We start from the raw sequence: 24,243 nt of genomic DNA, 5'->3' as shown, positions 1-24,243 counted from the left end.
GGTGGCCTATTACTCGTGTTCCCTGAACCTCGGGGAGGCCAGGTCACTTGCCCGCTGAGGGGTGGCTGCATCGGGATTTGCGCCCAGGCAACTGTAGGGATAGGAATTCTGGCTCCTCCAATGTTGCAAGCAGGTTACAAGGGCAAAGGACCTGAAAGGATGCATACAAGGAGGGTTCAAGGCGCTTTTTTGAGATAATAATCATGATTGTTTCGTAACGGACACAGGATTCTTGAAGTAGGTCAACAGGATGATTCACCATGGATTTTTTTAAGAGAACTTTTTATTGAAATATCACAAACACACTGCGGAGGATTCCGATCATAATACGGTGAAGCGCTCAGTGCATGTTCACTAAGTCGAGGCATCTGTGGAACCAGGTCCTAGACCGAGAGCAAGAGCGTACCGACCCCCGGGACCCTCCCCCTTCCGGCCACTGCCCGCCCCCCAAGGGGAACCACTGTTTCGACCTCTTCACCCTGGATGTGTTTGTCTGCTCTGGAATTTTGTATAAATATCATCACTGATTTTTCATTTTGTTTTGTTTTTTCATCATTGCCCTTGGAACATATACTTTTAACGTTTCCCTATGAAATATTTTGGGAGTCCCTGTCTTAAAAATAAAAACCCAGCAGAGTTAGGGGCAACAGAACTTTATGACTAAAGGCACATAGAATAGCAGAAAGCGTTGATGCCCCCGCTTCTCCACCGTCTAGCTGTTTGTGCTTAATTCCTCGAGCATTGGTTTCCTCCCCTGTGCAATGACGATTTCATGAGATGCCGTGGATGGCTCACTTATCACACTGTCATACAAGCAATAAAGGGCAGGTAAAATGGTTATCACCAGGAGGAAAAGCGGTGCAATTTGAAGCCAAAAAATTTCATATTAGCTAAAGTGGCCTTGGACATGTCATTTAATCTCTCTGGGCCTCAGTTTCCCTATCTGTGAAGAAAGGCTCATGAGGATGGATAGTGGCCCATGGTAGGTAAGTTTCCAGTAAATAGTAGCAATTATTATTAAATGAAATAATGTCTAATTTAGCCTTGCTTTTGAGTCTAAATCATTTCTTTTATAGATCATAAGGACCATCTGACTGAATCATTTCTAGAATTAAAGACTCTCAGAATGGAAAAAAATGTCCAGAAAATACTATTGGACTCAAAACCCGATTTGTCAACTCTCTCAAGAATAGAGATCCGAGCGGTAACCAAAGAAAGTCTGGGGGTCGCAGCTGCCTCTGCAGTGGCTGGCACGTGGCAAGGGTGGGCATGAGGCCTGGCCAGCTGGGCCCTGGCATGGCTGGGCCTATCAGTGGTTCAGGGTGGATTGGGTCCACACTGACGGGTCAATACCCTTGCCAGACCAGTTGTCTGATAACTGACTAGAGAGGTGGCCTTCTGTGACATACAGCATGATATAGCATCATGCTGACATTGGACCACGTCAATCTCTAAAGCACTGCAGGCCCCCCCCTTTTCATTTCAAGTATGACATGCTGCGGAAGATGGCTAAAGTTTGCTTTCCACTATAAACCCAAACACACAAACACATGCAGGTTAGCAGGAGGGAGCTACAAGTAAGAGCGCGTGGGCTCTGGAGTCAGAGATACCGGTTTTCGATTCCCAGCTCTGCCAACTGTGTGACCTTGGGCAAAGCTCTTGACCTTTCTGGACTCCATTCCCCAGTTGTAAAATGATGACAAAATTAAAGGAGATGATTACGTAAAGTGCTTACCCCAGTGCCCATCTCACGGTGAACACAGTAAATGATAGCTGTTATTATTATTAAATTTTACCATTTAAATAACTTTATTCAAGAAAACCTTCCCTTCCTACGGGTGCACAGTTTTCCTTGTTGGAAATATCAGAAGGGATTTGACTGCTAAGTCGAAGGTGCCCTCGTGCCCCACATGGGTGTTTTTCTGGGCATTTGTTTGACCCGTGACAATGGAGAGCTCAGATCAACATCAGTCTCCAGATCCACTGGGCGCGTGCTTGCTGCCACAGCTCCATCTAGCCCATACACGGCTTTTTAGAAGCAAAGTCAGAGTGTCCTCTCTGTATCAACATTCTCTCCAACAGCTTTTTTCTAGACATTTGGTAGAGTCTAGGGTGAGGGTCTTAAGGGCATGCGTTGATAAAATCAAGGCTTGGGAGGGAGGGGTGTCTCCAGCCGGGGTTGGCTGGACCTCGTGGCCTGGCCCTCTACCAAGCCTTGCCTTCCCCTCGGTGAGGATCCCTAATTACATTGACCCCGCATGGCAGGCAACGTCCCGGCTCTTATGAGACCTCCATCCTCCAAGTTGGCAGAAATTAAAATAAGAAGGGAAGAAGGAGAGTTGGAGGAACAGTGACATTTCCTGAGTGCCTACTGTGTGCTAAGCATTGCGCTAAGCCCTTTATGCACGTTATCTCATTTATTCCTTGCAGCAGCCTTGTGCCATGGCTACTATTATTATTTTATACAGCTAAGAAAAATGAAAGCTTCAGGAGATCAAGCACCCCGTCCAAGGTCACACAGAGAGTGAATGATGAAGCCAGGACTGGGTCCCTGGCCGTCTGTCTCTAGCACCCCACTAGTCTGCAGAGAAGGGGGATGGGGACAGTGTGGTTAAATGCTATACCCCAAGTTCTTCCTTGGGTGACCTTCCCTCAAGACTCCTGCCACCTTCAGGAAAAGAAGGGGGATTCAGGAAAGGGGCCTAGAGGATGCAGCAGAGGGGAGCTGGACCAAGGGGCAAGTGCTTAAAACCCAGTTTAGTTTTAAGGGGGTTTATTATGCTTGCCTTTGATCCGTTAGACTCCCTGATTAGTCTGGCAGCTTTTCCACACAATCACCAGCGGTTCTTAGCAGCCAGCTGGCTGATTAGGGTCTTGTGAGTGGACTGCTCTAAACGCCGTCTTGTGTTGTCCCTGGAAAGGATCTGAAGCAATGCTCACCCAGCAGCTTCCAGCGTTAGGTGAATATCCGGCCAAATTTTGTGAGGCTGTAGTTTCCTCTGCATAAAAATGAGGTTCCACTAATAAATGGGGGAAGGGAAGGGCTATTTTCTCTTTAGCCTCCATTCATTCATTTGGCACACACACCCACTCTGCGCCACTCTGCACCAGGTGGGACGAGGCGGGTGGGTAGTGAGCAGACAGAAGCATGGGCCCCATTTCTAAGGAGCCTGTCGCCTGCAGCAGGGCTTCTCAGCCTCAGCACTATTGCTATTTGGGGCTGGATAATCCTTGCAGGGAACTTTCCTGTGCGTTGTAGGATGTTTTGCAGCAACCTTGATCTCTACCCACTAGTTGTCAACAGCACTCCCTACCCACAAAAGTAAGGACCAAAAATATGTCCAGAGACCACCACATGACCCCTGGGGGCAAACTCACCCCCAGATGAGAACCACTGGTCTAGAGGAAGACAGACAGTGACCAAAAAATGAGACAAGTGGTCATTTCAAACAGAAAGCTGTCCTCTGGAGAGCAGGAGCACGATTCTAAGAAAGCAGTTGGTCAGGAAACTGAAACGATGATCAATTCTGTCAAGTAACTTCTCGGGAACCACAGGGTTTTAATTCCTGGTTGCAGACATTCGTAATGGCCTATCAAGAAAGAACCTGTATTTCCTTTTTATTGCAGCCTCAAAATGGCCTTTCCAACTCAGGGCCCTTTCCGACCATGGAGAGGTCAGGCAAAATGGATGTGGTTGATGCGTTAGATCTCAGTGAAAAACTGGTACGTAAATACAGCGCCCGTCATTCTCCTGCCCAAAGCCTGGATCCCCTGCAGTCAGCATTAGCCATGGGAGAGTTTAACTAAGTGTCAACCTTACGTGTCTACTTAGCTGTTATAGGAGTGCCTCAAGACCTACCTACTATCCCAGCATGAGTCAGAAACCACACAACCAAATTTCTTTAAGAAGCAGTTAAATGACTGTTTATATCTGTTGTCGCTTTTTGTTTGGTTCTCAAAAAGGCAGAGTGTTAATGGATGTGGGGAGAATGAGAACTGAACTGAAAGCCCCAATTGCACTCATTTCCAAAGCATGTGTTCTCTGCAATTGCAAAGAGAAAAAATGAATGAACCAGGATTAGATGTTTGCCTCCTTGAGGCGGCCACCAGGGTCCAGGGCAGCCCCTGACCTGCAAAACGCTCTCCTCCCAGTACATGGATCTGAGCAGAACCCTCGGGAGCCTGATGAACATCAAGGACATGTCCGGGCAGGTGTCCATGAGGCACCTCTCCCCAAAGGAGAGGGAGAAGGTCAACCAGCTTCGACAGCGGGACCTGGACCTGGTGTTTGATAAGATCACCCAGCTCAAGAACCGGCTAGAGAGGAAAGAGGAGCTTCTGAGAGGATATGAAAAGGACATTGAGCAGCTCAGGTCAGCCGGTCTCCCCACAGAAAGGCCCAGGCCTCCCACTCCCGGCTAAACCACGGTGCAGGAGCCACCCCCGGGACGTGAGGAGAGGAGGGAAGGCCTGGGTGGAGAGTAACTGAAATGTTGGGGGAGAGGAGGGGGCGTGGCCAGGGCCTGAGGAGGTGGGTCTCCCCCAGGAAAGCGCGACTGAAGGGCCAGGTCTTCTCCCTCTGAGTCCTCGCTCACTGAACAAGCTGCTGGCTTTACGAATCTTGGCTCACCATTTGTGTTCTTTGACTAGTTCCATCGTATGTTCAGCAGTCACAAATCTCCCCCTCTCTCGAAGGCTCTGGGGGCGGGGCTAGCACCTCCTTTACCACACATGTTCAACCAGGCAGCGATCTATGCTGCCCACTGCTCCCCACATCTTTGTCATCCTCTTCCGCTTGTAATGAAACAGCAAAATTAGCCATATATATGGAAGTATTGGGAGGGTCTCCCAGTCTAGGGCACTGACGATGAATGAGAAAAACGAGGGGAAAAGAAACTTTCTCTCTCCCGTATGCCCAGGCAGAGCCAAGGGTCCGTCCAGATGTACCAGTCACAGGTGGCCAAGCTGGAGGACAAAATCTACAAGGAGATGGAAGAAAAGGCCCTGCTGAAGGAGGCCCTGGAGCGCACGGAGCAGCAGCTGTGCCAGGAGAAGCGGATCAACAGGGCCATCAAGCAGCAAAAGGTGAGACGCCCCTGCTGGGAGGCGGCCCCCCTGCTCCCTGTAGAAATGGCAGCGTGTGGTCCAGGGGTGCCCAATTCGGCGGAGTGCATGTCCTGATGCCAAGGAAGGTGGCAGAGGTGCGTTAGCATCAGACAGAACTGGATTTAGGCCCTGGCTCTGCCACGAAGCTTGGGCAAGTTTCCTGATCTCTCTGAGACTCGGGGTGCTTCTCTGTATTTTTTAAGTTGTGACTCTTGTTCACATTCTTACTGTTTTGCCAGGTGCTGAGGATACATAAATGAATAAATTCTCAAAGAAGAGGGATTTGGGCTCACTGTTCTCAGTGCCTAGCACGTGGTAGGCACCCAACAAATATTTGTTGAGTGGATGGTGGGTGGGTGGATGGATGGATGGATGGATGGATGGATGGATGGATGGATGGATGGATGGATGGATGGATGGGTGGGTGGATGGATGGGTGGATGGCTAGATGGTTGAATGGATGGACAGGTGGATGGATGGAAGGATAGAGGAGTGACCTTAAAGAATCCTTTATTGGGGAGCGGGCAGGCTAATTTAATGGGATAAGTGCTCTGTCAAAGGCTGCGTGGGGCTGTGGGAGCCAGGGCAGGACACTCGGCCCATCCTAGGGACTTGAGGAGGGCTTCCCAAAGCAGTAATATCTGCACTGGGTTTCAAGGCAGAGCTGGAGTTTGTCCCCCAGAGGGATAGGTTGGTTGGCATTCAAGGCCGAAGAAACCACAGAGGACAAAGAAAAGGATGAGGAACATAAGCAAGGAGATTGGCTTCCTGGCTTGGAGTTGGTAACAGCATTGGCTTGAGAAACCAGGATTCCAGACTCAGGCTGGTGAGCCTGCCCAGGAAAAGCCATCCTCCCCTCTCCACCCTAGTCTCTCATCTGCTCCATGGCACAGCCTGTCCTGGGTGCAAGTTCCTCCACTCACTGCCGGAGTGACCTTGCAGAGCTCTCTTCACCTCTCTGAGCCTTGCTTTCCTCATCAGTAAATGGAGCTAATGCACCTGCCTTGCAGAGGTGCCATGAAGATGAAATACCATGCAGGCGTCCCTCGCTACCCCAGCTCTCCCTGCTGGAACTCAGGCACTAAGTGGTTTCAGGTGGTCAGGGACACCTATGTGTCTCTAAAGCACCCAGCCCAGGGCCTGGCATCTGGATTGCTTGGCAGGCGGAAGCTGTTCTCCATGTGGCCAGTGGCTTGAACATATGGTCTCCTGGGCTGAGTTCTGCCTCGGCCCAGCAGAATCTTCAGTGGCAAGGTTCTCCCCCAGCTCGGCCTGCCTGACTGCTCCCAGATGGCCTCAGGAGCTGCTTGGCAGCCTTGCACCTACAGCATGGTCAGCAGAGGGGCTTCTTATTTTCTTTGCAGTGTATACCTATATCCATCCACTCCTGTGGTCGGCAGCGTGTCTTTGGGCTTACTCAGTGCCAGGCACTGGAATGGTGACTTCTAAATAGAGTCAGAATTTCCCATATCTTTAACTTCTGCTTAAGGTAGAGCAACCTCAAGGCTGGGATCAGGCAAGCAGGAAAATAAGCTCAGCTGCCATCTCTTTGTATCAACAGGCCAGGCACTGGGAGCCATCCATGCTTTGCAGCCCTGCCCGGTTGGTATGATGATGCCCATTCTACAGATGAGGAAACTGAGCCTCAGTTAAGAGACTTACCCTGGTGCACATGGTAGCTGGTATATGGTAGAGCTGGGACCTGGCCCGAGTTCCTGGGCTCTGTGCTGGACTGGCCCCCCATTCCACTCCTTAAAATTGTGTGTGTGCAAGTGCAGGTGTGCATGTGTGAATGTGCACGTGTATGCGTGAGTGTGTGAGTTGAGTTGCCTACATGAGTTCTTAGGAGACCATGCCCCCACACAAGGCCACTCCCCAACCTGGGGACATGGCCAGGTGTGTTCCTTGCAGAAGTCCTGTCCTCTTCCCGAAAGCCTTTCAGACACGGGGCTGCCTAGCCTGCAGCCCCAGAAACGAAAGCGCCCACCCGCGGCTGGGGAAGCCCAGCCCTGGCGTTTCCAGCCTTCGCCACTCTGAATTAATCATCACGGCCCCATCTGCGTGTGCTGCGCGCTGCCTCGGGCAGAGGCCAGTCTCTTTCACTCACCGGGTGAAGCCGGGGCGCTGGGCAGAGACAGGGGTCGGGCTTTCCCTTTGCGTGTCCTCTGAGGGCTCACTCCTTCCTAGGTGCCCCCTGTCCTTGGCAGACTGGGCCCCAAAGCAGGAACACCAAACCACAGAATAGGACAGCGAAGGGCCCCCAAACGTTCATTGTCCCATGCCAGCTGAAAATGTAAGAAAACCTGAGGATTTACATAATCAGGCTTCAGCTGCATTATTCATGGAGTGTCTCATTCAGACACAATAAGGGGCCGTGCCAGTCCTTGGCACTCGGCCTCCTACAATGGGAGAATCCGAAATGGCGAAGTCAGACCTGTGCAGAATACAAGAGCCAGAGCTGGGAACTTTCAAATTCACGGAATTAATGGCTTAGGGAAAGATTTGATGAGAACCATTCCACAGTCACAGCAGCGCTGGCGATGTGTTTATTGAGCTCTTACCAAATAGAAGCATCTGCTCCAACCTGCACACATTTCATCTCCCACATCCGCCCTGCGAGGATTGCTGGCAGGTGTCGGCCCATTTGAGGGATGAGAAAACTGAGGCTGACAGCAGGTAATGCTGCCTGTCTGGTCAGCAGCAGACACGGGGTCCCCACCAGATCTGCTGCCCTCCCCGGCCCCTGTCCATTTTTCCATGCCCGCTCCTCTCTGTCTCTCCCTGCCAGGGCACCCCCCACCCCATGCCCCATTCACAGTGATTCCAGGAACTCCGTTTTGCATTTGTGTGTCCTTAATATGTTGCCAGAAATTCCTGTTTGTCAGGAAAATTATATAGTTCAAAGTTTTGGAGGATTCTAAAGGGAACATGTACATATCTGTCTTGGCATCAGTTCCTTCCTGGGAGTATATTTTTATTTTTAAAGTGAAAGTTAACGAAAAATCAGATTCCCTTTTACATCTAATTTTTTCATATGAACCTTAGGTTTTTTTCAAAGTCTTATAAAATTTCAGAACTGTTCACCCCTTCATAAAGGTGGGATAATTGAGGCCCAGGAAAACAAAATTACATTTCTTGGAGTTTTATAAAATCGTGATAAAGACTCAGAGCCCCTCCTCCTGCTGCCTGCAACCAAGACAGTTTTAATGTTTGAACAGCTCTTCACCAAGCAGAACTTTCCAGAATCAAAAGTCATAGTTCTAGACTAGTACCGTTTGCTGTGAAAATGAAACTAGACATAAAATGCTGGGAAGCCTCGGTGCTGCTGGGCATTCACAGAGAACCTCATGGCCGTCGACCCCTGACTCTGGAGCACTCTGGTCCATCTCTGTCCTTGTGAGAGTGACACCCGCCCAGGCCCGGTCTTCCTCACCGTCACTAGATAAGGCAGCCGTGTGTCTCCGGGTGGAGGTGGACTCTGGACTCAAACAAAATGGAGTTGGGGCCCCGCCTGTGCCCCTGAGCTTCTTGAGTCAGTGGCTTCAGCTCCCGAGGTCAGATTCCTCACCAGCAACAATAAAAGAGATAACGCAGGGCCTACTTCCTGGGGCAGGGGGGAGGCTGGGTGGCTGTGCCCGCAGGGCTGGTGCTAGCCTGCCAGGTTACTCAGGGACTACAGGCAGAGAATAGGCAACTCGGGCACTGTGTTTCTTTCAGAGAGCTTCCTGCCAGCTGGTGCATTCAGCAAACTCTAGGACTTTTTCCCTGGTCCTCCTGGAGCCAACAGCTCTTTTGTAAAGCTCTCTTTTCTATCTGGTGAATACAACTCAGGCTACAGCCAAGGGAGAGCCCAGATACTTTTTGTGAATGGGTTCCGACAGATAGCAATTCTCAATAGAAGATGTTTAAATGTGCAGGAGTGGCCGTTGGAAAGGCTTGCAAGCCCTTTCTTAACCCTTTACTGGGGTTTGAAGGGTGAGAAAGGCGGAAGTGCTTTGGCTGATCACGGCTGGACGAGCAGTTTAGCTGCTACTTCCAGGCAGCCGCCAATCAAGCCTGGCCAAGGGGTGTGGCCACACTTTGTCCAGTGGTCTCTGCTGTGCCTTGAGCCCCTAACTTTCCCTTTGCCTCAGATTCCTTGTATTGAAGATGAGACCAAAAATGGCACCTAACTCATAGAGCTTGAGCATTTGTATAAAACCTGAAGGGAATGTCTGGCAAATAAGACCACTCAAAGAGTGCTCTTATACCTTCAGCATTTACCATCATTATTCTCCTGCGTTTGCTATTTTCCAAGATCCGTTTGCTCCCAGATAGTCTCACGATCCTTTTGTTGTTCTTGACCAAGGAGTGGAAAGTGGTAAATGTTGTGTAGGATGAGAACGGGATGGGCTGGGGGAAGGGCAGTGGCTCCCTCGGGCCCACACAAGGAAAAAAAGCGAAATGTAGATACAGGGGTGCAGTGTCTAGACAGGCTATAGGCTGAAGCAGAAGGCCTTCCCCGGCACCCTCCTGGCTTCTCCCACCAATTCAGTGAATCCCAGTGTCTCCTAGAAAGCTCGTGGGTGTGTCACAGCACGGGACAGGTAAGGAACATGCTAAACACTGTCACTCACCTCATATTTTCACCCAGGAACAGTTAGAAGATCATGAACAGAGAAATGCAAAAGAATCAACACCTTGCAGCTGTTCCTTCAAAGAGAAAGAGAGGCAGGTATGGCGGGACTTGTCAATCTTGCAGCCAGACACAAAGTAGATAGACTATTTCCAAAGGGTAAGAGCTTATGGAATGTAAAAGCCAGCTGTGCTGCCCAAGGAACATCCACAGTCCTCTACCCCAGCCCTCCCACCCTGCCAGCCCCTTACCCTGCCTGTGCATTGGAACAAATGGCCCAAGACACAGGCAAGCATTGTCCCCAGTATCTTGATGTGAGGCAAGGCAGAAGGGAAATGGGAGTGAACTTTTGGATAATGGAGTAACCACAGAGGCAAGGTCATAAGAAAAGAAGTAGATAAGGGAGGGGGAGGAGGACTCCATTTTCCCTGCCCTAAGAATGAAGTAAGTGGGGAGAAAGAAGGAAAGATGGTGGGTGCAATTGGAGCCAGGAATGAGGATAAAAGCGCCAACCATAATGAGCGTCACACCTGCCAAGTCACATATTGGGTTCTGAGCTTCCTGGCAGCCAATGGGGAAATGGAAACCTAGCTTGGTCCACAGGTCATGGTGTCTGTGTGATACAATGGATGGGATGCTTGGATGTGTTCTTAGAACAAAGATCATACTGGATTTCCCCCGAGACGGGATATTGTGTGACATTAAGGACAACATCCCTAAAATAGTCTAGTGCAGAAGCAGCGCAGTGTTGGCTGAGCCATCTCTAAGAACAGCTTTCAAGACAGAACGATGTATTCACACCCTAGTGAATTCAGTAATGTTCAGTAAAAGCAGGGTTGCAGGGCTCAGACACTGAGCTTCAGTACTTAGCTGTCCACTGATTGGCCTTAATCCAGAAATATATTTTGGAGCTGTGTTCAAACTGGGGTGCCCTGGAGCCATCAGTTTCCATGGAAGGGTGTGGCTCTAGACACACACATATCGAATCCCCTCCCCCAAACACACACACCCTGCTTCCACTAGACCAACCTTCACCCCTTCATCTGTTTTATATGCTGATGCTGCATGAGATTTTGCTTGGATAAATGGTTCTGCTTCTCCCCCCCCCGCCCCCCCCCCCCCCGCCAAAAAAAAAGAAAGAAATATTTAAAATCACGCTTTGCATTATCTGGGAAGTTGGATGGTGACTGTCTTCTGAGATTAGTTTCTGGCACCTGAGTTTGTGATAAATGTTGAGTGGCTGCAGCCTCCAGGTCTTCTCCATGGAAAATGCGTGAGAAGGAATAAAGCTGAATACAGACCCCAGAGTCTTCACAGACGGGGGGTAGAGTTAGCATCCTTTTGTAAGAGTAGAAGAGACAAGTTCCCATGTTCCTGCCCGAAAAGATGGCCTTCCTTACTCCCTCCATGGGTTTCCAGGAATGCCCATGAAATAGAGTTGCCAGAGCTAGCAGGGGGAGGTGGAGGGAAACAAGACACCCAGTTAAATTTGAGTTTCAGGTAAACAATGAGTCATTGTTACTGTAAGAATGTCCCATGAAATATCTGGGCTTATGCTTCTACTGAAAAATTCTTTACGTTCTGATGTTCAAATTTAACTGGGCATGCTGAATTTTATCTGGCAACCTCATCAACAAATGTTTATGAGCATCAATTAGATGCCAAGGGGAGAGTCTCAGATGTAACAAAATGGCAGCCCCAGAGGTATTTCATTTGGCTCGTGGGAATTTTTTTTTTTTTTTAGGTAACATTCTAACAAGGGCATTTTCACAGAATACTCTGAATTTCCAGCTTCTTTTGGAAATTTGGAAGACGTGGCGACACTAGGCCCACATTCCCACAAGGCCGCCATCCTCTAGGCCCTTAGAAGGGCCCCGTGCTCCTTGGTTTGCTGCCGTCCCACCCAGCCCACTCCACCGCTGCCTTCACTTCCCAGGCCCCTGAGCACGTCAGGCTGGGACCCTCTTCCTGATGGCCTGCGCAGTCACCTCCTGGGGCGTCCACTTGCGAGGGAGGCCCGGCAACTCAGGGGAGCTCGCTCTTCAGACAACTGTTCCTGAGGGGCAGAGTCTTGAGAACCAGGGCCAGCAGCTGTACCTACACCCCAGGGACATAGCCTGCTCCAGATCTGGGGTGACAGTGGCTTCCGGGCAGTGCCCCCCGACAGAGTTCAGCCCCTGCACGTTTCCTCAGCCCCTGTGGGTCTCATCGTGCCTGAGTGGCTGGGATGCTCGGGTGGAAAGCCACTGGATGCCTGCAGCCTCTTCCACCTGCTCGGGGAGGCTCCGCTTCCAGCTCAACAGCTTTGTCCTCCCACGAGAGTGCAGTGTTCCTCCCAGGCCCTCAACTGCAGAGGGCAGAGATCCCTGCAGCCCAGCAGGGCACTAGCACTGCCCCCCAAAGCCACCCTCCCTGCATTCTCACTCCCTGTCCCTGGGAAGGTCCAGCATTCCCAATAAGTAGCATCTGAACGTTGAAGAAAATCCATGCAAAAGGCAAAGAGGAACATGAGCTGAACTTTGTCAATATTTTTTTTGTATTAAAGAGACGAATGTTTGTAGAGATGGTGAAGAGCAAGATGCAGAATTCCAATTTCCAGGTGAGCCATAAAGAGAAGCGAGAACATAGTAGGACGAGAGTGGAGCCCAGCTGACAGTAGCACCACCTCCGTCACCAGCTGGCCCTTAGCCCGTGCCAGGCAGACAGCTAAGCACAGCACGCACTGTCTCACTCAATCCTCACAACAGCCTGAGAGGTGGGTATTGTCCTCCCCAGGCCACAGATGAGGTGCCTAAGGCTCAGAGACTTTAAGCAATTTGTCCAGAGCCACGCAGCCACGTAGGAGAGCTGGAACTCAGTGCTGACCTGACACCAGGTGAGTGCTCCTCACACTCCCTCACAGACAACAACCTGATGACATTGGGGCGGCTTAGCTCTTGAATTTCAAGGAAGCATCCCCCAGAATACATCTTTTTTTGAGAGCTGAGACTCAAGACCATGAAATCCTCAACGTGTTGAAACAGTGCCATTCACAAGTCAGCTCTGGAACTGGAATTTGCCCAATCCACATTCCCACTTCACAGAAAGGAGCGGAGAGCTCACAGGAAGCTCCACAGCTAAGCACGTTTCCGATGCACGCGAGAGAGGGGATAGAGCCACATTGGATAAAGGGCCACAGTTCTCGTGAGATAACACAATTATCCTGGGAGCCGCCAAAGGCGTTCTAGGTCCCAGGGGCGTTTGGGGAAGTGGAGGCCCCTTCTCAACCACAGCCGTGTCTTAAGCCTAGAAGATGGTTCCGGCTCGGGGCGGATCGTGGGGGTAGGGACGGGTCCCTGGAGGTTCCCTGAGTGCCGCTCACTCTGTGCAGTGGGCTGGAGGCCTGTGACTCCTGCCCCGGGCCTGCAAGACAGGAGCAGATGGAACCCAGAGCCTGGGGATGTAAGATGACAGAGGACATGCGGGTGGGACCTGAGTGGCACAGGAACAGTGTGCTTCTCGTGGAGTCCCTGGAATCTCCAGCCACCTCTGTGCTTAATAGAATCGGGGCGTGTGGGGGGGTGCTTCAGCTACAGGTAGAGTGAGCCCCCTTCCATCCTTATGGCCAGGTATAGAGATTTGGAGTCTGAGATTTCCTCACTGCGAACGTTTTCTCCAGCTCCTTGAAACGTGTGGCTCGGGGTCCCCTTTCTGCACCCCAAGCCTCGAGTCCTTAGGAGCTTCAGAACCGCCTTGAAGAAGTCGGGCACATAAATCCCCCCTTCTGTCTGGCCTGCTCAGAAAAGCGCATCCCCCTCCAGCCAGCTTCAGAGCTGGGGTGGCCTTTCCTGTTAAGGCCCCCGGGGTCTCATTTTCTGACCTGCAAACATGCCTCACTCATCCAGCAAATGTTTACTGAGAACCTGCGTGTGGCAGATAGGGTCCAGGTGTTGGGTGGGGTTAGATCATACGTTCTCAACAAGGGCAAAAATTTGTGCTCAGAGGGCAAAAATTACTCATATATAAAAAGCATAGCTACAGTGCCTAAACAGATATGCAGTGTAACTGGAATTAAATTTTCATAGGGATGTGGCCCGATTAGGAAACATGTTTGAAGAGTTTCTTGGGGGTGGGGGCAGAATAGCAGTAATGGAATAAAGGTTGAGAAACCCTGGGTGAGAGCAATGAATAAACAGGCAAAGCTCCCTGCCTTCCTGGCTTCTGTTCTTGGGCCATTAAAAAAATAATAAGTAATTTATTAAACAGGTACTTTGTGCAAAGTGTGTTAAGGGCAAAGGCCGGTGGACTGATGGAGCATATGTCACAGGGACCCACCCCATCTAAGGGACAGGAGAGGCTTCCCTGAAGAAGAAATGTGTAAACTGAGAGTAAGGCCGTGTGGGAATGAGTGGAGGGTCTTTCTAGAATCACCACTTGCAGGCACCTGGAGTTATGTCCAGTATGTCCTGAGTTAATTCACCCCTGGGCACCCCTAGGTAAGTGACTCCAAGCCTTGCCTTTTCATTCTAAGGGCGAGGCGTGAGGTTCCAAATACCACAAAGGAATCCGGTGAAGCATGGCACTGGCCCACAGTCGCCTTTTCGAGAAGGACTCTGCCAGGTTTCCCCAGCCCTTCCTGCCCACAGGGTCTGCTCACACTCCCTGGTCTCGTCCTCTCCCCACATCTGCCATCTCGTCTGCCTTCTGCTGCCCCCGCCCTTGGCACTACGAAAAGTGAACCAAAGCTTACCCGGTGGTACCCTCCACCCCAAGCACCCGGCAGACCTGGGGCGGTGCCACAGGAACCTGCATCTCTTTATTTTTAACAAACTCCCAGGCTTCAACTCCAACAGCCAAGCCCACACCCCACCAGAGCACTGGCATCTGAGAAGCACCCACTAAGTGGAAACCCAGTAAAAAGGAGTATTAAGAAAAGCTGTTTACAGGGAAAGGCCTTCTCCACTCGCTGCTTGTTTCCTCCTCCTCTGGGCATTCGGACCCATGTTTACTTTCTTTTTTAAAAATACCAATTTACCAGCATGGAGATTCCAGCCCTTTTCATCCGAAATGGTTTTGAATTCAGAGTCTTAAAACACTTTCAAGGCTGCTGTGCCACCGGCTCAGGTGTCAAGAGGTGATTTTTAAACGTCTTCATGTGGAAAGAGCTCCAGAGACGGTCCTGTCCACTGATACTCTCCCAGAATCTCCCCTCAGCCGTCGGAGGAAGGCAGGAGGGATGTTTTGATCCCTGTTTGACAAATGAGGAAACCGAGGGTCACTTAAGTGGCAGCGTTGAACCTCAAACTGCCCACCCTGCCCTCTTCCCCCAGGGTGCCCTCTTCTTAACAGTTGGGGCTGACATTTTGCAGGAGACGTGTTGGCAAACACCGTTGGAAAGATACTTGCGTGTTACAGGGGTATGCATAGTTTGTACAGAATTGTGTGTTGGAGACAATCTTGGGTTGCAAACAACAAAAACCCGCGACAACGTGGATGACTCTTGAAGACATCACGTTGAGTGAAATAAGCCAGATACAGGAGGACAAGTATTGTACGATCTCACTGATAGAAAATAGAATAAGCAAACCCAGAGTCAGAAACTAGAACAGAGGCTAGGAGGGGCCGGGGTGGGGGTGGGGAATGGGTAGTTAGGGCTTAATTGGTACAAAATTTCTGTCTGGAGTGATTAATTAGCTTTGGTAATGATGGTGGTGATGGTAACACAGCACTGTGAATGGGAATGAATAGCACTGAATCATTTATTTGAATGTGGTTAAAAAGGGAAATTTTAGGTTGTATATATGGAACTAGGATAAAAATTTTAATTAAAAAAAGAAAGAAAAAAAGAAAAGCTGTAAAAAGTCAAGGAAGGAAGGAAGGAGGGAAGGAGGGAAGGAGGGAAGGAAGGAAGGAAGGGAATTGGTAAGCTATCAGATCCAGACATCTTCTCACATGTACACGCACACACTCACACGCCGTATCTCCTCTCTGTATCTCTCCAAACATCTGTTGATTTCTTCTTCTCTCTCCAAGATATGACAAGAAGGGGTGACCTCACAGCTCCCAGATCAGAGGACCAGCCCGCGGGGAAAGTAGCATCGCAGAGTCCAAAACCCCAGGTCCTGGGAGTGGCCCTCTAAATTGCCCGGCCTGTGCCAAGGGTCCAGTCACCTCTGGCCGGGGGGGGTAGGCTCACACGCTCAGCTGGCAGGGTGGGAAGCAATGCTCAGAGAAATGTTAGAACTCCTCAAGCACACTGCATTTTCTCCTTCTTAGACATCAGGAACATAAGACGATTTAATTCAGTAACAGCTTTTCAGGAGAAACTCCAACACAATGAGTATGCCCATCAGAAGAAGTACCTGCTTTCAGAAACATGAAAATGTAAAAAGAGAAAGCGATGTATGTATAGCTGGAAGGGGACACACCAAAAGGTTAACAATGCTTCTCTTTGAATACTGGGGTCATAAATCATTTTATCTTCTTTTTGCTCGTGTCTATAATCTTTTTTTAAAACATCTAACAATGTATTTTGTGTTTAAAAAAAAATAATAGAACCAATCGAGCAGAACATTTTGGGCTCCCTGCAGTTAGCAAGTTTGTATGTTTGTTTCTTTTGTTCATTGAAGGTTGGAGTCAGAAAAGCCACCCCAAAGATGGACCAAGAAAGAGAGATGCTGAAGAAAGAGTCATCAAGCAAATCCAGCCAGAGCCTTTTGTTTTCTAAACCCAGTGGAAGGAACTAGAAAAATGCCATCCCACCGAGCCTGACGTGATCCTCCATGAGTCAGTTGGACTCTTCTGTGTCAAAATACTAAGTTGTTTTTGTAGGACTTTAAAGACTGTTACGCGTTTTGCTTTCTAGACTGGTATTTTGCACAGTAGTATATTTTGGAGTGTGTGGGGAAAGAGGTTCTTTTTAAAAATGCCAATGAACATATACACACCCAAGTACAGGATGAAAACATGTAAGTTTGTAACCCAGACTCCCGGGTTTATCTGGGTAGATAAAAGTACGTGGCTCCATGTGTGCATCGTGATGTACCTCAACATCGCACCTCTGAGGAGCTCCAGGAGACCCTCAGTAAAGAAAGCTCAAGGCTTGTCCTGGGGCCACAGGGCAGAATGGTAACCTCAGGACCGTTGGGACCTTAACACAATGCATTTATAGCCGAGTTAATGATAAGAAATTCAGAACACCAATCCGTTTCATCGCTTCCTACTAATGGCTAACGTTTACATGGCACTCGGCGGTTTTCAAAACACTTCTCACTCAATCCTCCCCACAAACGCTGAGCAGTGAAGAGTATTATGTTCCCCATTTTACAGATGAGGAAGCTGAGGCCCAGGGAGGTTTTAGGCATGCATGCCTAACAGCACGTAGCTAGTAAATTCAAGAGTTGGGTCGGGAACCCAGGTCTCTAAGTCCATCTCCTACTGTCCATTCTCCTACACCAAGATGGCCCAGTGGTTCAAGCCCTCAGTCAGTAAGGAGGGACCAAACTACAGGTCACCAAAAAGCAGACACTTCCCGGGTGGGCACTCCCCCTTTGGCGGCCATCACTTTCCTTCTCCGATGCTCTGCCCTCTCTCCCTCAACCCATCCCCTCACTGCCACTCTTGGGTGGCCAGGGCAGCCAAACAAAACGGAAGGAGAAGCCAGAATCCATCAATACCATTTATTATTTTATATTTTTATATTTTCAAACCAATTGTATTCTTTTTGCTGATTAAAACTAGAGAGAAATAGAGAAAACTTGTGTGACATTCTAGTGAAGGTACATTTTACAAGGGTTAGGTTTCACAAATCAGGGAGGAAGGTGAGCATGACTTGACCTCAAAAATACTCTTGAAAATCCCTTAAGTTTTCCATAAAGTACATGGTATTATTTATACTGTGCTATCCCAAAAGTCCAAAACAGCCAGTTTTTCCTCCAGTGCCAGAACAGATCACTTCGGTTTAAAATTAAAAAAACACAAAAAACAGCAATCCAGCCTTTCTTGCACCAAGCTGGGAAGAGCACCTTCTTTCTCTTCCCCAGTGAAGGACTGACTTTGCCAAAGAAGACTGGGGCTGAAGAATCTTCATGGGGCCAAGGACAGAAGCATGAATGAGTTTCAGAGCAAGTATGGATGGAAGCTGTGAGGTCTGGAGCCCTCCTATCTCTACTCTCCAGACCCGCCGGGATCTGTCCTCCCCACCAGAGAAACGTGCAGGAAGTTTGCGCCACGTAAGCCTTAAAGCCACAGCCCGGGGCAGGTGACCTTCAGTGACGCAGCCATCTACTTTTCTGGTGAAGAGAGGGGGGCTGCCTGAACCCTGCTCAGCAGACTCTGTACAGGAAAGTCATGCTGGAGAACCACTGCAGCCTGGTCCAGCCTGGTTTTGCTATATTTAAACCAGATGTGATGTCCTTATTGGAGGAATTAAAATAACAGTGGATAATGGAAAAAAAGAAGACAAGAAGCCTATATCCAGATTGCGAGGTCATGTATAGGATCAAGGAGTTATCCTCAAAGCAGAACATTTACAAAGAAAAATAATCGCAGTGAAAAATAAACGAAAGATTTGAAAACCAAAAAGAAAAAGCAAGTAGCTTGTGTTTGGGAACCAAACTGTTGGAAAATTACTGTTTGCTTGTAGAGCCTGTGTGTTTGAATTTGTGTAAGTTAAATATAAGGCCACTATGACTCGTGTATTTTAGGGCTTTCAAGGGCATGCTGATTTTTATCATCTCTCCTTTACATCCCATGTTGGCTATTTATTTTCTTCACTCCTTGAACTAGACAGTTCTTTGGATGTCTCCTTAGCTGTACCCTCCATCTCTCAGAGACTATATCCCCAGGATCAGGTTTGTCCTACAAAATGCTGCTCCCTTGGCCATAGCTGATTGGTTGAATGTAGATGCCCAACTCAAGCTAAGCCAATCAGATTTCTCTCCTAACTCAAGATGGACCAATCACCCTCTCTGTCCTTGGTATTTGGAAATGGGACACTGGAATGCAACTCAGGTTATTAGTGGTGCTGGAGCTAAGTCTTCCAGGGTTGGGGTGGCCATTTCCCCTTGTGTTCAGGCAAACAAATCCAGTCTTCAGAAAGAGAGAAGGCTGGAGTAGAGGTGCAACAAGTGCAGACAAGAAACCATGGAACCACACAGAGGCTGTGTAACAGACACCAGAGCCTGGCTATCCTGGAGCCATCATCAGCCCCTTAGTCCTCACTTTCCAATACATAGGCAGAAAGCTAAAGTGCTTGACTTCCCAGCCTCCCTTGCAGCTAAGAGTGGCCACATTGTACAGTTCTGGGCAATGACACATAAGTGAAAGCCTCTGGGAAGGGCTTCCTTTCTGGAATAAAAAGCAAGTCCTCTCCAGGAGAAAGCTTTTTGGCCCTTTCCTTTTCTCCCTTTTCACCCCTGGAACTCAGATTTGGAGCTGAGGCAGCCATCTTGAGGGTCATCAGGCAACAGGCAAGAGGTCGAAGTCCACTTGCCAAGAACAATGTAGTGGAAAGACACGAAAGGCCTGGGGGGCGGGGGAGTGCCTGGAGGTATCACTGAGCTCTGCGCAATGACTGAACTGCCTACCTCTGTACTCCTTGCTCTGTAAGACAAATAAATCCTTGTCTCTTTAAGTCACTGTGCTTAGGCATATTCATCTGTGCTATGGCACAAACCACCCCCAAAACTTAGTGACTGAAAAGAACAAATTTTCATTATTTTCCAGCTGGGCACTTTCACTGGGCTGGGCTGGCTTGGCTTGTGTTGGACAATTTGGGATGGCCACATTTAAACCCCTGGTCATTGGCAGGCAAGTTGGGTTAGGACAGTGGTTCTCAACCAGAGGCACTTGTGCCCCACAGGGGACATTTGGCAATGTCTGAATACAATTTTGGTTGTCACAATTGGGGGGTGGCAGTGTTAATATTGCCTAGTGGGTGGAGGCCAGGCATGCTGCTAAACATCCTACAATGCACAAGGACAGTCCCCCACAACAAAGAATTATCCATAGTACTAAGGTTGAAGATCCTTGATTTAGAGAGGTCTCAGCTGGAGCAGCTCATCTCAGCTCCACACAGTCTCTCATCACCCAGGAAGTTAGACTATGCTCATTCATATGGTAGTGGTCACAGCTTCCCAAAAGCAGCAGGAAAGAGCAATCCCCAATACACAGCACACTTTTCAAGTCTCTGTTTTGTGTCTTTGCCCATCAGGCAAAGAAAGTCACATGGCCAGAGTCAACATGGGAGGGACTCCAAATTTTTACAGTCTGCTTACCTTGGGTTCTCCATTCTTAAAAACTGAACGCATTCCCAACAAACACAGAGGGAGAAACTATTATCCTGATTCCTGCTGGTTCCTAGTGCCTTTCCTTGTGGAGTTTCAGTTCTTGTCTTTGTGTTCCACTATGACCCTTTGTATCACTCAAGATTCTTTGGTTGTGCCTAATTAAAGCAAAATGGGAATTTATTAAATGGAAATGAGGAAGGTTAAAGAATCAAAAGTCAGGCTCAGTCAGTCAAGAACTGGTTTTTCTTCCCTGTAGATGCCCCCTTTTTGCTTCAGCTGGTTTACATTTCTGTTTTGCAGCCAAACTGGCCTTTACTAAGATATTCTGCTACACAGACCCCACTAGTGGCTTTAAGAAACTACCATCAACACTTCCTTTGGGGTTGTACCAAGTAAGGTACACGATTCCTGCAGCCCCCTCAAACCTCCCAGTCTTCTTCTGATTCCCCAAGAAGCTTAGACAAATAACTCCTTTCCACCCTTGCCAATGGCAGGCCATTTGGATTCTTGGATTCATGACTTTGCAGATAAGGTACCCTTCTCTTGCAATTTGGCAACATCACCAGTGCCTTCTGTTGTGGAAACCAGAAATGTCTGGAGAAAAATATCTTCCAGACCTGAATTCTAAAGTATGCTCCTAGTAAGTGGAATGGTTTCCAATTTTTGGAGGTCTTAGAAATGAAACATGCTAATGATAAGAGATAACCCCAAACTTGCTAATGCTGATGTGTTTCTTTTCTCTTGAAGCAGGAGTTAGGGCACCCAGTGAAGGTAGACTATTTCAGTTTATCAACTTGGCCTCATTTCCATCAAGATGTGCCGCTTGCTTCGTCTGCTCAGTGTCCCAAGTTATTTTGGGCCAATGCATGACCTTATGTGCCTGCTTTTGTTTTTAAACATTTTTCTTTGTCCTTCTGGTCCCCAGGAATTCACTGCAATGCCTCCTTCCTTTGGTGGGAAGCATTAGCAGGCTCCTTGTTTTGAGTTTCCTCTCATCTTTAGAATATTGCTTTCATTCTTAAGACCCTAAAATATTGGAGGCAGATATTTCATCTTCTGGTTAGCTATGGTCTTATCATCAGAGAGGTGAGCCGTGTCCTTTGATAAATCACTTTTCCAGTTGAACCACCAGCCTTTACTCACCCCAACAAATACTGGGTACCTATTGTGTGCCAGGTACTGATGCCACTGTGCTGAGACACGTGGCCTTGACCTTTGTTCCCTATTCTTCCCATGTTCTGATTTGCTGCTGTAAGTGAAAAGAAGTTGGAGTCATTAATTTCCTTGGTGTGTTCCATGGGAGAGCTCGGCTTTGACATTTTGGCTTTTTACAAGGCAGCTGCTGCAGGTTCTGCAGCGAGAGCTCTTCCAGGGTTTCTTTGTGCCTTTCAACTGTTGGAGTTTAATTAATAATAGTAACTCCTTTTTATAGCATTCTTACTAGCCATGAGGCACTGTGCTAGGCACCCTCCAGGCATTATCCCACTTAATACTCCTGCATACATCACCCGTTTTGCTGTGAAAATGAGTCTAAGAAGAGGGAAGTGACTTGCCCAAGGTCACAGCGCAAGTATCAGAACCCAGACCTCCTACTCTTTTCTCCAGTATATCACTTCCCACAGTGAAGTCCAGGGACCAACTGGTTGTGTACGGATCAGTGAGGATAGTGTCAGCAAGCTTTTTCTGCACAGGGCCAGACAGTAAATGTTTTACACTTTGTAAGCCATATGGTCTGTCACCACTACTCATTTCTGCCTTTGCAACACATTATGTAAACGAATGGCCATGGTTTGGTTCTAATAAAAATTCATTTACAAAAAAAAAAATTCAGCCCACAGACCATAGTTTGCCAACCCCTGTGTTAACCTGTTCACCCAGATGAAAGAATCGATATCTTCACGGCCACTATCGGGAAGCCAGATTATCGTCTTCATTACTGAGCTTTTACTATGTGCCACACACTGCACTAAACACTTGGCCCACGTTTTTTCATTTAGTCCTCTCAAGTGTCCCATTTTATACAGAATGCAACTGAGGCCAGAAGGGTAAAGTAATTTGCCCAAGGCCACTCTGCCGGGATTTCAACCCCAGTTCCCAACTGCCCTTAACCATCAGAGTTGCATCCTTACAACCGGAAGAGCTCTGCTGATGGGTCGGGAGATCTGCCTTCCCCTGGACGGAGCCTGAATGGACGCTTCCCTGGTGCCACACTTTTCCTCCCGACATCCTGGTTTGCTAACCCCTTTCTGAGCGTCACCTGATTTTTCTAGTTAATACCTCGGGTCAGGTGTCCTTGGACTAGATCCTGTGCTATCTCTTTAACCTGACTTTCCCTATCTCTGCATTAATCCAGGCTGTGTTCCTTTTACAATTTTCCTTGGGCTTCCCAAGTTCTTGGGTGCCCCTGCAGCGACCACATGCAGTGTTCCCCCATGCCTTCCCTCTAATCCTTCTGCCTTGTCTCTTGAGCCAAGAGCTGCCTAAATGACCTCTGGGCCACATCGATGCCCAAAGACGAGCAGGTCACCCGGCCCAATCCCTGATGCTGCCGACGCTGTCCTCAGAGGAGACAGAGAGATACTTGAGAGGCTTGTTTTTTAAGAGCTCCTGTTAACTTTTGTGTTGAGTCATGTGGGTGCATTGAGGTATCACTTTAGCAGCTTCTCTTTCTTGGCAGTGACCTTGAGACCTAAAAATGGGCCACAGGATGCTGAGGAGGGTACCCTGAGAAAAGAGTCTGGGCCAGCCCTCAGGCAGAGCAGGCCATGCCTTCTACATTTACTCAACAAACATTTGTCCAATTTTTACCTGGGGCCAAGCACCGTGCTAGGCACTAAGGAGTCAAAGATGAAGCAGACAGGTCCCTTCCCATAGGAGGCTTTGTGTTCAGGCGTGGGGGATCAGATATTTTATGAACAGCCTCATTACAGATTGTAATAAGTGCTGGCTCACAGCCAGAGGAGGATTTAGCTGGAAGAGCTCTAGCCACTCTCCACCCCGCAGTATGAAGTCCAGCAAATCTCACCCTTCCAACAGGCTCTTCCTGCCTTCCCCCCACCTCACTCCCCGCCCACCCCCTGGAGAATTCCAGGACGAATGCCCAGTGCCCAACACACGTAACAAGCATGTCCTGATCGCCTGGATGTGGAAGCACAATGCTGGAAATCAGCTAACCATATTATTACCGTCTTTGGAAGGAATCCAGGCAGGCGCAGCAGAAGCAGCATTGCTGGATTTCAAGCCACAGGGTATCCCCCCACCCCGGAGTTTAAAACAGGGTTATGACTCAGGCCCGTCAGGGTATCAGACTGGGACACTGCGACTGCCTATGACTTAATAGAAGCAGAAAACGCTCTCAGCTTTTTTTCCTTCCCCAGCCTTGCCCTGGACATATGCAATTAATTTGAAAGAGGAGCTTGGTTTTCAAGTAGATTCATAGTGTTTTCAAGATAAGCCCAAAAAGAATGCTGTAGGATGGGTTGGTTTCTAAATATCTGCAAACGAGTCCACCTGAGGCTGTTTCCCCATGACCCCCCTTCTGCCACACTCAGAGTTCCCAGGTCCCAGAAGCGCCTGCCTGACCCCAGCTCCTCTCCAGCATCGCACGACCTGCAATGCTTCCAGACTTGGCAAGAGGGGAATGGGGCTCTGAGACCTGTTCCCTCCTCTCGCTCCGACTGCACCACAGGAGTACTTGTCTGTCCTTGAACCTCAGCCTCTGAGCATCTTTCTCAAGCAACCTCGCCAAGGGTTTCCTGCTGCCTTCAGAGCGAGGGCCGTGACTGCTTAGTAAACTGGCATTTGTAAAGGGCTAAGTGAGTGCTGCAGCTTATGAGCCAACTTTATCTCTGAAGGCTCCCCTAATCCCTTCTCCATCTCGAGCTGGAGAGACCACCCAGTTCTGGCAGGCTCTGGAATGCTCACTAATGTCCATCCCATCACCCAACATACTCCCCCCAGCTCTTTCCCCTCTCCCTGGTTTTCAAAGTACTGGTGTTTTTCTTAATATTTCTTCACCCCTCCCCAAAAGACAGTTATACAAGTAGATGTGGGAGGAAGGAAAGAAACATAAGTCAATGACTAAGTCTGCCTAGCTCCCTTGCTGCAGGAATACTGGCAGAATTGGCTCTCCGTCGCTCCTGCCGCTGTAAAAATCCTTTGCCGAGGGTGTGATTTTTCCTGAAGATCATTCTTTCCACATGACCAAATGCTGTAATGTGGAACCAGTCCAGATCTCTTCCTTCTGCCAGACTG

The 24,243-nt window shown here is 48.9% G+C and overlaps 1 protein-coding gene across 5 annotated transcripts in view; it reads left to right on the top strand.

Moving 5' to 3' along the window:
* The window catches only part of FHAD1 (forkhead associated phosphopeptide binding domain 1), a 130,211-nt gene extending 110,877 nt beyond the window's left edge, over positions 1–19,334 (top strand). For 3 of the 5 annotated variants that reach the window (XM_058304350.2, XM_058304347.2, XM_058304349.2), the window contains 7 exons: positions 1,077–1,204; positions 3,628–3,723; positions 4,153–4,373; positions 4,920–5,085; positions 9,740–9,820; positions 12,267–12,320; positions 16,330–16,540. In XM_058304350.2, the coding sequence (XP_058160333.1) occupies positions 1,077–1,204; positions 3,628–3,723; positions 4,153–4,373; positions 4,920–5,085; positions 9,740–9,820; positions 12,267–12,320; positions 16,330–16,446 (863 nt within the window). In that variant the 3' untranslated portion in view covers positions 16,447–16,540. Of the gene's footprint in view, positions 1–1,076; positions 1,205–3,627; positions 3,724–4,152; positions 4,374–4,919; positions 5,086–9,739; positions 9,821–12,266; positions 12,321–16,329 lie in introns of all 5 variants that reach the window. The other 2 variants (XM_058304348.2, XM_058304351.2) reach the window with 2 other exon arrangements.
* Positions 19,335–24,243: the final 4,909 nt, after the last annotated feature.

This window comes from Dasypus novemcinctus, chromosome 9 (genome assembly GCF_030445035.2).
Source record: "Dasypus novemcinctus isolate mDasNov1 chromosome 9, mDasNov1.1.hap2, whole genome shotgun sequence".
Taxonomy (NCBI): Eukaryota; Metazoa; Chordata; class Mammalia; order Cingulata; family Dasypodidae; genus Dasypus; species Dasypus novemcinctus.
Note: the sequence above shows the minus strand (reverse complement) of the source record. Positions and strands in the feature narration are given on the sequence as shown.